The 18,263-nt window shown below is 35.6% G+C and overlaps 1 protein-coding gene across 1 annotated transcript in view; it reads left to right on the forward strand.

Moving 5' to 3' along the window:
• Nucleotides 1-18,263, forward strand: part of DPH6 (diphthamine biosynthesis 6) — a 213,376-nt gene that overhangs the window by 5,243 nt on the left and 189,870 nt on the right. Inside the window, exon 3 of the mRNA XM_082485511.1 lies at nucleotides 1,344-1,537. Coding sequence (XP_082341637.1) covers nucleotides 1,344-1,537 — 194 coding nt within the window. The remainder of the gene's footprint in view (nucleotides 1-1,343; nucleotides 1,538-18,263) is intronic.

Raw genomic sequence — 18,263 nt, forward strand, 5'->3', positions numbered from 1 at the left:
TCTCTTTAAGTGTGTAGTTGGAAATTCTGTGGAAAGTTAATTGAGGTGCTTCAGGCAATAGTGGATGCTATGCCTTTCATTTTATTTTATCTTGTACCACTGTTGCCTGGAGAGTCTCAATTAATAAAAAAACTGTGTATTCTGAACTGCGTATCAGTTTAAAGACCTTGTCATATTCATGTATGTTGAAAAACACTGAGTTTTCTTTTAAATCAGCTCTTCTGTTCTAGGTTGGTTAGTTGTGATTATGGCTTTGTATTTGCCTGTTTTCAGCAAAAGCGTATCTGTTGTATGGTTTCAAATGTGACATGACCTAATTGTTACATCACAAATCAGTTACCTTGATCAATGTTACAGACCTTCCTCTTTGCAAGATGTGCTATATATAGGTATGCAGCAAAGACGATTGATGTGTCTGTATAAATTAAGAGAAGTTCCAGTATTACAAATTAGCATTAAAATAGTGAACTGTGTTAGCTTTTAATGAATAGAGTGGAGATTTCACCAATAATGACGTATTGCTTTATCAATCTGTTTGAAAAATTATCTGAAAGATTTTATAAGGAAATGGTTTATAAATGGTGTATCATATAATTTGAGATTTACTTCTGATTCATGATGGCTGCATTTTAGCAGTTTTTTTTCTCATCTGCAAGCTACAAACTACTTGTAACAAAATTCAGTGAAATTTTTTTCATGGCTAAGGAAGTATTGGCAAAGAGTTGATTTCATTTTGAGCTTAATTTTTTAAAGGAGTGAAAGTAGAAAGGGCTTGGATATTATAACAGATTTCCTTTTTTTTATATTAAGCAATGTCAAAACATTTAAGTGGTCTACTTTTATTCTACTTAAGCAGAAATAATCTCCTTTCTTGATGACTGTGATAGCAATTTTAACAGTAAAGTTTTGCGAAATTTTGACAACCTGTTGCTTATTCTCAGTGTTTCAGTGCATTCCAAATTTCTTGCTCTGAGTATGTTGAAATGCATCTGGATTTGTGCCTCTGAACTGTGTTCCTATTAAAATTACCATATAAATAGGAGAAGAATTGGGCCGTTACAAGATTTTTGGATGAAGCAGGGAGGAATACTACACAAGAAATAGACACCACAGTTTCCAAATAGGCAGCATGTTTGTGACAGATATCTTCCTCTCCATACGTCTGTTGGGTGAAGAAATATTTTTTTTTTTTTAATTTCCATGTTTACAGAGGTATTGTCACCAAACGTGTTTGTGAACCAAAAAATATTAACATTTAGAGTTTCTCTGTACTTTGCAGTATTGTAATTATCTGTGATTGTTGAAATAATGTACCAAATACGATTGTTTCTTAATCGTGGCAGGGCAGACTGATGAATTGGACAGCTATATGTATCAGACAGTAGGACACCATGCCATTGACCTATATGCTGATGCATTGGATCTGCCGCTTTATCGTGGTTTCATAAAGGGTACCAGTGTAAATACTGGAAAAGTGTATACCACGTGTCCGGAAGATGAGGTTGAAGACCTTTACCACCTCATGAAACGTGTTAAGGTATGCTGAATGAAAAGAATTAAATAATTGGGGACAATTATATTGCTTAACTCACTTATGAATTTAAGTCAATAATCCACTTAGGCATTTAAGGAAAGCTTTGAGAAAAAAAATGAACACTTTCGTAAGTTTTATTTCTATTCCTTTGTTCTTCCTGGCATTGTAAATATATAGAGTAACTTTATTCCTTTCTCCTCGATATAAATCAGAGTTATTAATCCCCATTTCAAGCCAAAACCTTGTTCCTATTTAATAAAAGCACCCATAACGTGTGCTCGGCATATACTACAAAAACCATAATTGTGAAAATTATCTATAAATAAAATGTTTATGTAGTTTCATATTTGAAATAATGCATTGTTTGATTACTGGTATGAGATATCTTTTGGGGTTTGTGTGTTTATCAATGTATGAAAACTAATGTATAGACATTTCTATTGGTGTACACTTATGATCTGTAAACCAGAATCTGTCATTTGTATGTTGCAGATCACTCACAAAGTATTACAGAATATTTTACAATGATAGTTTTGATTCTGGTAGCCCTGTAACTAAACTCTAATATATCACATAATAGCAATAACATATATTAATTCTTTTTAGCTATAAAACTAGTTAAAGGGAGATAATGAGCTTACTTCCTAAAACTCTTGAAATTTATTCTCTGTTCTTTTCCACAATGTTTCATGTAGTACTTTATTTTCCACTGGAATTAAATCAGATCTCATTGAAATAAATAGAAGACCTCCCATTGACTCCAGAGGTTTTACACAAAGTTTTAGTGAACATGCTATGTCTATTTCAGTTAATTGAGTTAATGACTGCAGTGCACAGTACTAAAACAATACAATGTTCAGCAAATCATATTAATTGCTATTTTAAAAAAGGTAAATGCACGTTTAATTTTTTTGATCAGACTGGTAGACTACTTTCTGAAACTTCAGCTAATGATATTTGTAGTCTTCAATTCAGGTATTGAACACTTCCTAGTCCCTTTTCCTCCATTGAAATTAGAACTGAGGTTCATGAACCTAAAAGCTTCAGGCTTATTCTTTGTTCGGTTTAAAAAAAAAATCAACTTGCAGATAAGAACTAAGAATCTGGGTTGAGTGCAGAGTGCTTCCTGAACCATGCTGGAGTTGAATATTATGTCTTCTAAACATTTTGGCAGGGAAATCATGTTCCTCTAAAGTAAAATCAAGATCACACACCTGTGTTGGAGTATGAGACTGTGAAACAGAACAGTGCTTGTAGGCTGTACGGCCTCAAGTTTTGCTGGCAAGGTTTAGTTTGGATATTAGGAAAAATTTCTTCACTGAGAGAGTTGTCAAGCACTGGAGCAAGCTGCCCAGAGAAGTGGTTGAGTCACCATCCCTGGAGGTATTTAAAAGACTTGTAGATGCTTAGGGGCATGGTTTAGTGGTGGACTTGGCAGTGTTAGGTTTACAGTTGGACTTGATGATCTTAGAAGGCTTTTCCAACCTAAATGATTCTATGATTATGCTCTGGAGTGCTTCACAGAGGTTTTAATGGAATGTGCATATCACGCAGTACACAAATTAAAAGAAATACGGTACAGCAGTTTTAAATTATTTTTGAACCATGATAGTATTAGAAATTAGAAGGACTAGTATATGCTGTCTCTTAAAGCTGCATACTAACAGCTTTCTGCCGCTGGGTAAGATAATAAATTACCGATCAATTTAATTAAAAAAGGGCAGATTAGTGGCAATTAAGATGATACTTCCTTTTCGATTCTTGCTGTCGTTGGAGAAATGGATGCCTGACATAAATTAATACTAATGTTAAATCTTGACAACTTCTGCTTTGGAAGTTTGTACATGATAATTATAACTATGGTTGAAAGAGATGTTATCAAGTTGTCTGGAACTAAATAACTATTTCTTTCCTGTAGAGAAATATTAATTCCACTATATGATATTTTAAAGACATAAATATTAACAATATACTGCCTTTATGTTAGACTTTGGGTAACCATGTCTTTATAGTCAAACCTGTCTGTGAAATTCTGGTGCAAAAGTTTCAGAAGTCTTGCATAGTCTGATGAATAATTGCAAAATTATCAGGGGGGCGTAAACTACAGCAGCTGTAAGTCTTTGGTTTTTTAGTTTTAAGAAAAACATGAAATTTTTTCTTTTGTGTGTTAACAGTAACTTTGAAAGCTTTCTATTTTTATTTTTTCACATTTTTTTTATAACTGCAGTTTTGTAGCTTTACTATGTAAGTCTTAATCACTGAGGATTTTGCTTTAGTTTTCCTTTTTTTTTTTCTCTCCAGATGTTGATAGTTTTAAACAGAGAGCTCAATTTGCATTCTGTTGAAGGGAGGGGAGGAATTCTGCGGAAGTTTGTCAAGATGCATCCTTGAGTAGACATAATTTCAAAACACTGGTCAAACTAACATAGCTCTGTTTTTCTGTCAAATGGTTTGGGCCCAAAAATACAGGAAAAGGGTGTCTAGAAAAAAATCACACAGTGTGCCTCACTTTCTGTTTGTAAAGAATGCTTGTATTGCAAGTACTTTAGTAAAAAATTGAAACAAATTACATTTGGAAAAACTAGTATGTATTTAAACATATTTGATGTTTTTAAAAACAATGTTTTGAGAACAAGATAAAATTAAAAATTCTCCTGCAGTGCTGGGAAACCCAGGACAACATTCCTGTTCTAGTTCATGGGATTCAGAAAGCGATATTGACTGCCTATGACTGTAAAACTGCTAATTTTATTGTCACAAACCCAGATGAAGAATAGATAGGAAGGAAATTTATATTTATTTTTTAGTTGAACCTAGTGCCCTGGTTTAGATTCTGTATTCAATATATATTGTGAAACATATCAGAGTATTTATATGATGTGTAAAAGTATCTTATTATGCAGTCCTCACCTGGTAGTAGAATATTTACTTTGTGAGACGTGAAAATCCTGAACTCTAAGGAATAATGTAATCATAGAATCATAGAATGGTTTAGGTTGAAAAGGACCTTGAAGATCATGGAGTTCCAACCCCCCTGCTGTAGGCAGGGACACCTTTCACTAGACCAGGTTGCCCAAGACCACGTCCAGCCTGGCCTTGAATACCTCCAGGGATGAGGCCTCAACAGCCTCTCTGGGCAACCTCTTCCTAGTGCCTTACCACCCTCAAAGTGAAAAATTTCTACCTAATGTTTAATCTAAACCTGCCTTCTTCCAGTCTGAAGCCATTCCCCCTCATCCTATCACTACATGCCCTAGTAAAAAGTCCTTCCCCAGCTCTCCTGTAGGCCCCCTTTAGGTACTGGAAGGCCGCAATAAGATCTCGGAGCCTTCTCTCCTGCAGGCTGAACAGCCCCAACTCTTCCAGCCTCTCCTCATAGGAGAGGTGCTCCAGCCCATGGATCATCCTCGTGGCTCTCCTCTGGACACGCTCCAGCAGGCCCATGTCCTTCTTATGCTGGGGACTCCAGAGCTGGATGCAGTACTCCGTGGGGTCTCCCGGGAGTGGAGTAAAGGGGCAGAATCACCTCCTTTGACCTGCTGGCCACACTTCTTTTGACGCAGCCCAGAATACGGTTGGCCTTCTGGGCTGTGATCACACACTGCAGGCTCATGTTGAGCTTCTCATCAGTCAGCACACCCAGGTCCTTCTCCTCAGGGCTGCTCTCCAGCCATTCCCTGTCGAGCCTGTATTTGTGCTTGGGATTGCCCTGACGCAGATGTAGGACCTTGCACTTGGCCTGGTTGAACTGTATGAGGTTGGCTTGGGCCCACCTCTGCAGCCTGTCCAGGTCCCTCTGCCTGGCATCCCTCCCCTCCAGCATGTCTACCTCACCAAACAGCTTGGTATCATCAGCAAACTTGCTGAGGGTGCACTCGACCCCACTGTCCCTGTCGCCGACAAAGATGTTGAACAGTACAGGCCCCAGTACCGACCCCTGAGGAATGCCACTCATCACTGCTCTCCACTTGGACATCAAGCTGTTGACCGCAACTCTTTGAGTGTGACCGTCCAGCCAGTTCTTTATCCATCGAGTGGTCCATTTGTCGAATCCATGTCTCTTCAATTTAGAGACCAGGATATCGTGTGGGACAGTGTCAAATGCTTTGCACAAGTCCAGGTAGGTGACATCAGTTGATCTTCCCTTGTCCACTGCCACTGTAACCCTTTCACAGAAGGCCACCAAATTTGTCAGGCATAACTTGCCCTTGGTGAAGCCATGCTGGCTGTCACCAATCACCTCCTTGTTTTGTATGTGCCTCAGCAGAGTTTCCAGGAGGATCTGCTCCATGATCTTGCCAGGCACAGAGGTGAAACTGACAGGGCTATAGTTCCCTGGGTCTTCCTTATTTCCCTTTTTGAAAATAGGGGTTATATTTCCCCTTTTCCAGTCGGCAGGAACCTCGCCAGACTGCCACTGCTGTTCAAATATGGTGGCTAGTGGCTTAGCAACCTCATCTGCCATTTCCCTCAGGACCTGAGGGCAATACCGCCTCCTTGTTTCCCTTGCCTATCTCTCCTGAGGAGCCTGTAGCCTTCCATGGCAACGCTCCAGTCATAGGAGTCATCCTACCAAGTTTCTATGATGCCAATGAGATCGTAGCCTTGGAGGTGTGCACACATCTCTAGCTTCTCCTGTTTGTTCCCCATGCTCCGTGAATTTGCATAGAGGCACTTCAGCCGTGTCTTCGTTGAGGCTGACTTGGCTGGAACAGCAGTAATTACTTTGCGCTGCTCTCCAGGCGGCATTCCTGTGCACTGTATTAACGGTGCCTCCCCATTGGCTCCTGTTGGTCCAGGAGCTTCGTCTACGTAAGACTTTGAGCATGCTGCAGCGTAAGCAAGCACATTTCGGAGCAATCTATTGTCCATGTTACAGAATAGGGATTACTAATACCCTTGTTTGTCGATGTTTGTCGCTTTGTGTATTGGAGATTTTTCCAACAAAGCATGTAAACACTAGAGTTTCTTAGTTATCTGAATTACCCTTCAGGGTTTTATCATGGCACTGTCCTTGAAACCAGGAAATGTGTAGGTAAACCGTGTTTCTTTCCCTTTAGTGGTTGGAAAGACTGGAGCATAGAGGTGTTTTTATGAAACTTTCCTACAATGTACTTCTCAATATAGGCATATTTAACTGCTTTTTCCCCTTTTCAATGTAATTATGATCTTGTCCAAATAATACATTGATGTTTTATGCAAGCATGTACAGAAGTGGTGTTAGATGGGTTGAATGTTGGATTGTTTTCTGTATCTCGTGAAACTGTGGCTAAACTTTTGTTTAGGGCAGTGGTTGTAGCAGCTTCCGGACTATAAAAACTGATGCAAGATAATTTATTTCGGTTCTGGGTTTCAGTAGACAGTTCTTTCCTCTTCGAAGGTTCTTGCTTTATTGCCTCCGCTCTGTGGAAGCTTTGCCTTTATTTGATAAGTTTCCACTGCTGGAGTAGTTTGTATAATTTTGAACTTGTTAAAAAAGTTTGTTCTTCTAGCTGTTTTTCATCTTTTCCAATAACATTTTTAATTACTTGAGGTTTTTGAAATTAGTATTTAAAAAATTGGTTCTATTCATAGTTTCTTTGTAATATATTTCCCCATGTTTATTATAAAACATGCAAGCTGATTCTTCAGTGCATTTTCAGTTTTAACACATTATTTCTGTCCGAATTCTTTTTGTGATGCACTTTGTGGGTTCAGAACCTGCAAGCTTACAAAAACCCAAAGAGTACACTTGAAAGAAATTAATGTATTGGATCTCAGGACTGAAGGATCATTAATTATGATATCATCCATTGATCATCAGTTGAAAAATAAGAGTTGATATTGGATATATTGGATGTATGAAACATTTGAATAATAGTCTTTCGTTGTGGCACTGTTTTGTTTTATCAGTAATGTGGAAGGGGAAAAAAAGGAAATTTATTTTCTAAAATATTGGTACATTCTGGAGCAGTGATTGTACGAATCAGTCGGTCACTAAGAATAAGCTCTGTGTTGTTGTAACTAAACACCATATTAATACAGTGACTTCTGTATTTAATAGTTAGTTTTTTATTTAACAGTTATTTTTTAAGGACAGTTTCATGATTTGAAATGGACCCAGGCTGACGCTTACTGAAGACAGGAAGTATTCCTTTCTGAGAGTTAAATTTGCAATAGCTGTGTAATTTTAGATGTTATTTAAGATGATATTTTGTCTCAGACAAAGTGCTTTGGCTGTGCAGGTTCAGGCTGAGGTCCTATCATTATTCAGTGAAACTCCTAAAGACTTGGAGTTCTTCAGGAAACAGTTCTTCAGGGTTTGAGATGAGTGGATGAAATACAAGGTTATTCTGTGGACTTTGGATAGGCATTAATTCCCTCACAGAAGATAAAGCTTTCAGTTCCTCATTATTGCTAATAGTCTTCCATGCTAAGGAAACTGTCGTCCTACCACCCTTCTCTAGAATTTAGCAGCTGTGGCCAATGGGTAAAAAGAGTTCTCGGGTTCAGTGTGATGACCGACTTTCTGTGGCTTTTGTACAGCCAAATGTCTAGATGCTCTCATCAGGAAAAATGAATGAGTAAGTGTAATGTATTATTCTACTGCAGGCATTACTTCACTGTCTTCACTGTTATAAAATGCATTTAAAAGAAATAGTAAAGTATTTAGAAATAGTCATTTGGCTTTTAGGTGTCTGTTTTAATCAGCTCTTGGTAGTGCCCGTGACTTCAGTGGTAGTATTTACATGATAAAGACTAATAGTGTACTCTTAACTCATACAAATAAGGTTGGCAGATTTTTTTTTAGGAGTCTTAAAGATCCAAATATTATTAGTTATGGAATCCTGAGTGATTTCAAGAATCTGTAATCTGAGGATCTCAGCATGCTGTTCACCAAACTATTTTTGCAGTTTATAAATTCAGACACAGTAGGTACCTTCCCCCTCTCACTGATGTGATTCAGAGAGTTTAGAAGTGGGCAGAACATAGGGAATTATGATTAGAACTGAACTGTTTTCAGTTGAAGAAGATCTGATACTTTGCCTATTACAGTCTGAATTACTTGTAGATGTATAGAGTAATTCCTCAAAGATGTATTTCTCAACATTTTTTTAAAAGATTAAATTATAGGAAGATGAATTTGTCTTTATGCTGAATTTCCCAACTAATCACTCCTCAATACTTTAAGATTATTGCAAATCAAGAATACTGTGCCTTTGATATATTAACTTTATATATAATTAATAAATTGAAACATAGAATTTATACAGCAAGTGAAATTGTAACATCAGTATTGAAGAAACATACTAAGAAATCTTCTGTGTCCAGTTAGGGGCAACAGTGGTAAATAAAACAATGGAATTTATTTTTTGGGCCCTCTAGTAGTCATGTTGATTCGATGAACGTTTGGAGACCGTATCTCTTAGCACATTTCTTTTTGCCTTTAGACATGAAAGATAAATGTGAACTTTTCGAAATTGAATGAAATAGCTACCTACACTGGCAAGAAATAAATAGCTGTGCTTCTTCATAAAATAAGGTTAATTTTTTTTTAAAGACAAAATATTTGCTGTGGTTTTTCATGTGACATAGATTAAGTTCCTCTGCCTTTTATAACGACTAGATTTTTATCTGTGACAATTTTAATTGTCCCTTTGCATTCATTGTGTTCAACGATTTTTTTTTTTTTAATCAACTTATTATTTTTTCTGTTAATTAATTCTGGAGTGGAACTCTGTAGCTTCCTCCAGTTAGGGGATGACCATTATCATCAGCAGTGAACAAGAGTGTGAATTAAGGGAAGAGGGTAAGAACTAATTGCATAGTTGGCAGTGCTTTAAACGGTGTAAAAATAATTATGTATCTTGTTCCATTCACAAGACAGGTTTTGTTTAGTTTTTTGTTTTTTTTTTTAGTTTGAATTTTAAAATGAGATGGGAACAAGGAAATTTTTTAATCAACAGGATGCCTGTCATTCTCCATGTCTCATCTGAACTGTTCAGGAAGTGTCAATTTTTTTTTTCCAGAAGGGGATCTTGAGCAACATCTTTGAAGTAGTTTCTTACGTGAGAAATGTTGAGCTTAATGTAAACAAAAAAGTCACTGTATTTCTCCCTGTTAGGTGTGTGGAGTTGTTTTCACTCACTCTCAGTCTTCTTGTGTTGATACTGAATAAGCAGAGACAGTCAGGCTGGTGGTGAAAGATGGTAAGCAAGCCCGAGGGCTTGTTCTGGTCAGCTTTAAACCTCTGATTGCCAGGTTTTCCTAATTTCCCATTTCCAGGGCATCTCTAGTGTGACCTTGCCTGCTGAATATGATGTTCTGGGTTGCAAGATTCTCACATGCATTTGGAAACGGGCAGCCAGGCATTGTTTACAGGACGCCAAATGAACCGTGCACTCGCAGCAAGTTTGATAAACACACATTTCCTCCTTTTATCAGTGAGATTGCAGAATGTGAAGTATGAGTTTCCAGTTTTACTCGTTCCCTTCAAACCTTTTCCTGTTTAAAAACTGAATCTCGCTAATTGGATGATGATACATCCTTAGATTTTGTTTTGCTTTTTTGTTATTGTTGTTTTGAATTCGGCTTACTGGACACTGACACTTTATTTCAGTGCCTACCTTGACCAGGTTTGGCAGACTTTCAGATAAAAGCTTTCCATTTGTTCAGCACAGAAAAGGTTCATCCCTATCAATGTAAAGTGAATGCTAATTAACAGTAATGACTTCTAATCACTTTGCCTTTATACTCCTTTAGGAGCACTGCTATTATCCAATGTAGTTAAGTGAAATGCTTGTATATGAATCAACAATGCTGTATTTCTTCTCGAAGCCATTGCTCATAATCAAGCTTTGAATAAATGACGATAGTAAAATTGGTTTTAATGTGCTGTATTGCAGGGGGAGAAAGGAACCTCAAATATCTTGTTAAGTATCTTGAATATTTAGAGAGTTATCTATTAACATTTTGGCATTCAGTATTGTAGTTAAATGGAAAAATACATTAAGATGTTTAAGTCAATTTTGTAAATGTTATCAAAACCTTTTTCATGGCTTGAATTTTATTTAAGTGACATGCATAGACTCAACAGCCTCAGTAACAGCCCCATTTGGATCCAATTGCACGTCTGTAGGAATGAACTACAACATTTCTGAGTTAATGCAGTTAAGTATTACATAGAACAAACGTATTTTAACTTGAGAACCTCACCTGTTTTAGACTTGTGTCATAGAGTATAGTCAGTAGGTTAATATGCATTTCTTTTATTAATACTGTGTACCTAACAAACTTAGTTTTGTTTGCATGCATGCAACCTGCCTGCCTGCAATCTTATACGCTTCAAAAGGAGTATAAAAGTAATACTAGTGAAATGTTATTAATACTTGGAAAAAATAAAATAAGATGAAACATTATTTTAGCAAAACTACACTGCTAATAAAAACCAAGAGCTAAACAGATTACAAGACTGGCAGTATGTTGAGCAATTTTAAAATAATTCTGATTTAGAGACAGAATTAGGCTAAAGACAGAATATATACTGGCCGGTTTGGAAGCCAAAGAGGCAAAACCTGGATGAAATCTATTTCTGACATGCACATTAGGTTTTGTTTTTATTTATCTTTTTTAACAACTTGCTTGAAACAGTTACTTAAACAACTTAGAAGGAATTCCAGGTCTCAGTGTCTGTGAAGGAACTTGCTTGGTAAATATATTTGTGTTGTCTGGTTTTGCAAGTTAAAAAAAAAGAAATTGGATTTTCATTTTCTGTGGCAGTTTCCTTTCATGTAGTACCTTTGTCTTTGCATGCTTAGACACACAATTGCTCCACAGTTACCATCACAGTTCTTATGCACGTGGATGTGAGTGAGGCACTGTCTGTGGTTTTGATTTTGTTTGGTTTGCTCATTCATTCACTTACCTGTAGACAATTTTCTGGTACATGTTTTGTTTGCTTAAGCACCTTCTCTGTTAACATTTATTCTTTGGTTTATTATGAAGGTATTGCTTATCTTAATTTGAAAATACCTTCCATGTAGCCTTTCCTCTCTGAATGTGAATTTGAGTCAATGTTCATGAAAGTCATATATTTTTTGCTGTAGCACTGTAAAACATGCCGCTTGTGGGGTTTGCCCCCACATTGTTGAAAAAGAGCAACACCTTTCTTCTCTACAGTTTCATTTAAATGAATGGTTCTGTCCAGATCTTATTTCAGTACTTTGGTTTCTTACTTGGCATCTTCATCATGGTTTTTAAGGATAAAAATGAAAAATATAAAACGTAAATTATTTTATTCTGTGCTGAGGTAACTGGCTGCTTTATATTATTTACACTGCTCATTAGGCAGCAGTAATATATGTTTTAAAATTTATTAGTGTTTAATGAAATGTAATTGGGGTGAGTTCTAATAAAATACAATCAAGGACAGGCGAGCTTTCATATAAATTAATAGTAAAACATTTCTCAAAATTGTCTTCATTAATATTTTTATCTCTGAGGCTAATTCTTTGTGTAAAAAATAATTTTGCTTTCTTATTCTTTGTGTAAAAATCATTTTGCTTTCTTATAAAATCACTAAGTTGTTTAAGCTAACTTGTTTAACACATCCCCCCCTTTGATATGAACATCATATGTGTAGCAATTGCATCGTTACACTATTTTCAGCTGGACACTTACAGTTTCTGATCAGTATATTTAAAGGTAATTCTTCTGGAACGGCTGGGATTTCATTTGGTTTACATTGCACCAACATTACCATTTTCAAAATAGAAGTGATTGATTTGTAACTGTCATTATGAAAAGGAATAAAATGGAACTGGCCTTTTACACTGTAAAAGGACTGTTCAGTGTGGAGATATTCTTTCTGTTGATAAATTCTGCCTGTGGAAGAATTGCATAACAGTCATCACTCATTTTCATATTGATTATGAGTGGTATTCCAGTAATAGGTTGCTGTTTGCAAAGGATAAGGCGGCGCTATGATTAGTTACCTTTTCCATGCAAAGTACTACAAAGGAAAATGCCAAATGTGTGCGCTGCAGTATTCCTATCAGCCTGACAGTCTGTTACGTGAACTTTTTTTTCAGTCCATTTTCCTTCAGAAATACAACTTGAGTCTTTTTGCCTTATTATTGTTTTAGGTTTAGTGCATTTGCATGCTCTCCTAACTCCGGATTCTTTCTTTAGTTAGTTATTTATTTTCCTGACAGTCTTCTGTTCTTGGGTCCTATCACCATTCTAATTCTTGAAAACTGATACAACAGTGCCCTCTGTAGTTTCTCCCTACACGGTTACTACCTACAGCTGGTTTTGAGCATTCAGGTAAAGAACAGGATGTTTAGACTTATTTTTAGCTCAAACAAAAGCCCTTTTTTTTCTTAAGGAAACATTTTGATTTTTCACTGGCTGTTTTACATGCAAGAAAGGGAACAAAAGAGACTGTTCTGAGTCATCTTTAGGTTTATAAGCTCTCTTGTCATTATCTAGTGAAAATCTGAAATTTTATCAGGCATTCAGGGCGGTCATTAAAACTGGATGGGATTTTCTGAGTTGTGCAGGCTTTGCTGAAGCTTTTGTTTGAAGTGGGGCTTCAAAACAAAATAATTTTAAACTTATTTTCTTTGTGCTTGCTGCTTCTCCTAAACTAGGTCTTGCATGATCTGCCAGAGACCAAAGACATGCTCACCAGCAGAACACCTAAGCTTTTTTAATGGTGTTGTTTTAATTCACACAGTGACTGAAGTAATTATTGTTCATTAGCATTGATTTGTCTCCAAAACTCATTTACAATTTAGATTTCTCTTTTACCTCATTATAGCTTAATATGCATGTAACTTTTTATTCTGCATTTTCTGCAGAACTTGTTGGAATGGGTTCAGTGTTGAACACACAAGTTCCCCACATTCGCATGCATGCACATTCACACTCATACGCTGCCATTTAAATACTATAAACTACAATAAAAAAGCATGACCTTTTAAAAAAGTAAATGCTTTAACTACAATTAGTTTCTTCTGTAACAGCATCATAAAAGTCACTCTGTGAAAAGTTAAATGGCGTTATTTTATGATGGGGAGTGTTAATGTATGTGTAGAACACACTCTTAATGCACTTCTATGAAATGAAAATCATAAGTCATTGCAGTAAATTATAGTTAATGATGTAACCATTGATGGCTATTCAAAACATTCCAGTATCTCTAATGATTTGTGTAAAACACATGACTGCCCGCATGCCTTAGTTCGTTTGGAAGAGTAGGTAGATAAACTCATCAGCTTTCTACTTCTGAAGACCATTTTTTCTATGTAACAGGCGTTAAGAATTTTGGTGTAGTAAATAGTACATCAGAAACCACTTCTTGCAGTATTTGAGGTCCGGTAAAAAATGGCGATGAAGACTAATTCAAAATTAAATTAAGAGGTGAGATGCTTCAGGAGTGTAGTGTGTAGAAGCTTTGATTTTTGACTGCCTGGTTTATGGGTAATATCTAGCCTCTAGTCATATGATGTCTTTATTTTTTACCATGAGTTTTTATATACTAAAATGTTGCTGGAGGAAGCAACTATTGTGGCATAATGTGCACTGGCTAATCCAGAAAATACTCCATATTTACTATACATTAACATAAAAGGATTACATAAGTTAAAGCGGTGACCCATGTTTTTTGAGTAAAGCAACTATTATTCTACTGGCAAAAAAGTAATGTTAAATTTGTTCAAAAGGGCTTTATTTCACTCTAAATTTAACTGGAACTTTGAATCAAGCTTGCACTGATTGCATAATTATTGTTAATCTTAAACATTGGGGAGGGTGTTTTGTTTTTGTTAATTAGCTTCTTCATGCATGTGTGGTTTTTTTATGGTAAAACAAGTATTATTTTTTTTCTACAATATGCCCAAACCATGGATTGTTATAATTTTTAGTGATCTTGAAAGTTTACTACTTGAAGAAAGGGTAGAAATTGAGTATTAGGAAAAGAGGTGATATAAATTTCTACTTTAAAGTAAATAGCTACTTTAGATATGATTTTAATCTTTTCAATGGAACTTCATCACAGTTCAGTCTCTTTAGACAAATCTGTCATTCAGATCGGTGGGAATTTTGCTTAGAAAATGAATTCTTAATTAAAATAATGATAAAGAAAACAAATATAGGTGATTTGATATAAGTGTGATCTGGTTGGCAACGAGAGAAGCATTTAATTTTAAACTGCAACCTTTGAGACAGTTAAAATGTTGTCTATTTGGAAAAGGAATAAAGTGTATTTTTTTGCAATGAAAATAGCAAATTAAGATTCAACACAATTAAAATAGTGATAAATGCAGATCAGATTAGATTATTGAAGACGACGAATTACAGCTTTTCTGTCTATTGAGAGCTGGCATAATTTACCAAGACCGGGCAAAGAAGTGACAGAGCAGCTACTGCAGATGCTTATAGGAAAAATTCCTGTTTAGTCTACATACTTTTCTCTTTTTAGTGAAGATGTCAAAAATGATTTTACCCCATCCTACAATCAGTACCTCCCGTCAAAATACCACACTTCTTTTCATCTAGTTGGATTATGTGATTCCTGTCTGAAATATTTAATGAAGGAGAATATATGTTTAAGTTAAGTCTGTAGCTGAAAATACTTGTTTTCAAATAAGTTGCTTAAGAATGATGACTAAATAATGTTGAAATGTCCTTTCATAAAATCTGAGCTAATGCAGGGTAGTTACAGATATTTCTGAAAGTCATCTTAATCTTAATTTCCAGTATTTCTTTGACTCTGAAATACCAAAAGATGTGGAGACTGAATGTTGGGAATATCTTTTGTATAGAAAATAATAAATATCTATTCCAATTTACTTGGTTAACAGTTGTCTGTACCATAACAGTAGTTATAAGAGGAAAAATAAATCTATTTTTGCAATATAAAATGGAACATTGTGTGACATAACAAAAGAAATACTGACTTTTCTCACTGGAGACGTTTATAAGAATCCATGTTTATGACCCCAGTGTGGTCTTTATTGTTAAATTTAAGTTTTAAGATGTCCCTTTTTTAGGGTATTCTTTTAAAGACATTTTTTTCTTCTACTTTTAAGACATTCTTTCTTTCCATGGAACTTGATCACATGAGAGAGAATCTTTGACGGCAAAACATTTTTAAAGAAAAAAAAATCATATTTAGGTTTTCCCTGGTTACTTGATGGTCTGTCTGTTTTTATTACTACAGGAAGCTTAAATAATGTTCTCAAAATGACTGTGAAGTGTCAGTAGATACTGAGGAGTTAGGGACTAAAACCAAATGAACACTCTTCCTTTGAAGTATTTTCTTATGGACCTGTTTGTTCTACATTCCTTAAGCATCTTGTTTTGCTGTCTTCTGTGTTATCTGCAACCCCATTTTTTTATTTTCGTCTGCTGTTCTACTTACACAGTGACTTGATTAGTTGTACTGCATACTGTATGTGATGGGTTTTGGCCTTTGGTATCCAAAACAGTGATGCCATTGTATTTCAGGAAAGCACAGTTTAATACAGAGTATGTCATCCAAGTAAGTGCATTAAACTACCTGGCTTTCTTCAGCTTCTGTGTTCCCTGGCCAATGTACCAGCAGAAAGAATGGATAAATGTGTATAGATATATAATACTTTGTAGAACTTGAGTTTAACTTGTAATGTTTATGATTTTACAGAGCTGGATAACTGTTGGTTTATAATTGCTGGGATTAATTTCTTACTCTTTCCAATTCTTGTAGTCATGTTTCATTCTGCTACAGTTTGTTTTATAAAGTCTAGTAATTATTTTTTCTTTCACATTCCTTAACTTTAGAACTCTACAGATTTCCAGTAATTTTGATTTTTTTGTGCTACAATAACCCTTTTTTCACCTTTAGGATTATCCTTTGGAGACCAGTCCTATGTTCTTAGAGAAAGTCTGTCAGTCATTATTTATTACCCACTTGTCATTGTGACTTATTCATTGCTTACATCACCATTCTCAAAAGTATTGCTTTACAGAAATGGTGAACAGTGCTGTGAAGGAAAGATCAATAAATGCTTTCAAAGGAAGATTTACCCTGAGACTTAGATCTTCTTTTTAATACTAAATCTGTTTTATTAGTTATGAGATGGTTTTAATATTTTGACATCAAGTACCCTGTTCCTCAAAATGGAAAGATGCTATTGCATTAACTAACTTCTATGGAGCAGCATGACTTTGTCAGTTAAGTTGCATAATGTCTAATTTTCCAATTTTCGATACTTAGTGGCTTTTCTTGAATGCTTATCTTCTGAGCTGAAAATACAGTTTCATTCCCTAAGAAAAAGTGATAAATCATTTATATAATAAACACCTGAAAAAATTTCTTTGAATTGTAGTGGTACTGTGGTGTGTAACTGCACAGAGAGAAAAACGCTAGTTTGAAATAATCAGTTAAAAAAAAAAGGAAAAATTTCCACTTCTCCCCATGCCTGTTTAAATTGTTTTGAGAGCTTGATGACCAATGCTGTCTTTCCAGAGCATCCAATTCCACATGATATGTTGACTATTGACACCTTTTGAAAGGTGATTGCTCTAGAAATCTATGTGAATATGTATTAAAATTATTGTATTAGTTGCAAATTCAGGCAATTGAGAATGAAAATGGCAAATGCATAGATTCATGCTCTCCTTTGTACTTCCTTTTTACTCTCCTTCTTACTCGTGCTTCTCCTTCTTCAAATAAGCTGGAAAAGCAGATTGTAATCACGTTATAATAAAGATTATATCACAAAACCCACTGGAAGGAAACGAAACAAAAGGGTTGCATGGGTTTGTGATGCTTCCTAATTTTTTATTTCTTGATTCTGCAACATTAATTTTTTCCAGATAAAAAGATCTAAAACAAATGTGCACCCACGCGCACACTTTGGACCAGCACATGAGACAGCTGCAAAACTAGAGTCTCCTCTGCAGTAGAAACTTCTGCAATGTGAAATGAGGGACTACCACGTCTAGTTGGCAGTCTGCTGCTATTTCATAAGTAGGAAAGAGGTTTCATGGGCTAGGTTTTTGTATTCATGAGATGATTGGGGGTTTCATAGGGAATTTTTGTTCGGTCGATTCATTTGTTCTTTTACCTTATAGTTGCTGCTCCATCAGTTGGTAGGTATTCTTAGTGCTGTGTTATTATCAGCTGCTCCCGATACAGTTTTATCAGTGTCATTCCAGCTTCGGAATATTCATGTTCTCAGTAATTATTTTCCCAGGCTGTCAGACTTTTGGCTGCCAGAATATCCTTGAGAAATACAAGCTAAAGAAAGGGTTTGCCACGTTATGTAATATCCCTATAGTGCATTATAGAATAGGAACTACTCTTTTCTTGGCCCTTGTTGCAGTAGAAATGCAAAATAATATAGTTAAGTATTTTCAAAGATGTGCATAGCTTTCTCCATTGTTTAAAGTGTACATTAGGCAGTGGTGTAGATAGTGTCATGTACTATATGTTAGCAGACTGTTAGAGTAGCCTGTTCTATTATTTCCCTTTTCTATATCAGTAGTTAATCTACTTCAAATCAAGCATGAAGTGAAATTTGCAAAAACATAAGAAGTTGTCCAGCTATTAGACTTTCTGTATTTTAATCAAAGCAATATATCATGATAAAAAAAATAAATCCTTAAATCTATAAGAAATTCAAAAGCAGGATGATCTTTGCTTCCAGGCTTGTTTTCAATCAGTGGTCTGGCATACGGGTTTGTAGGAAGTGATGTTCAGTTC

This window comes from Vanellus vanellus (assembly GCF_965231255.1).
Source record: "Vanellus vanellus genome assembly, chromosome: 6".
In the NCBI taxonomy this organism is placed as follows: domain Eukaryota; kingdom Metazoa; phylum Chordata; class Aves; order Charadriiformes; family Charadriidae; genus Vanellus; species Vanellus vanellus.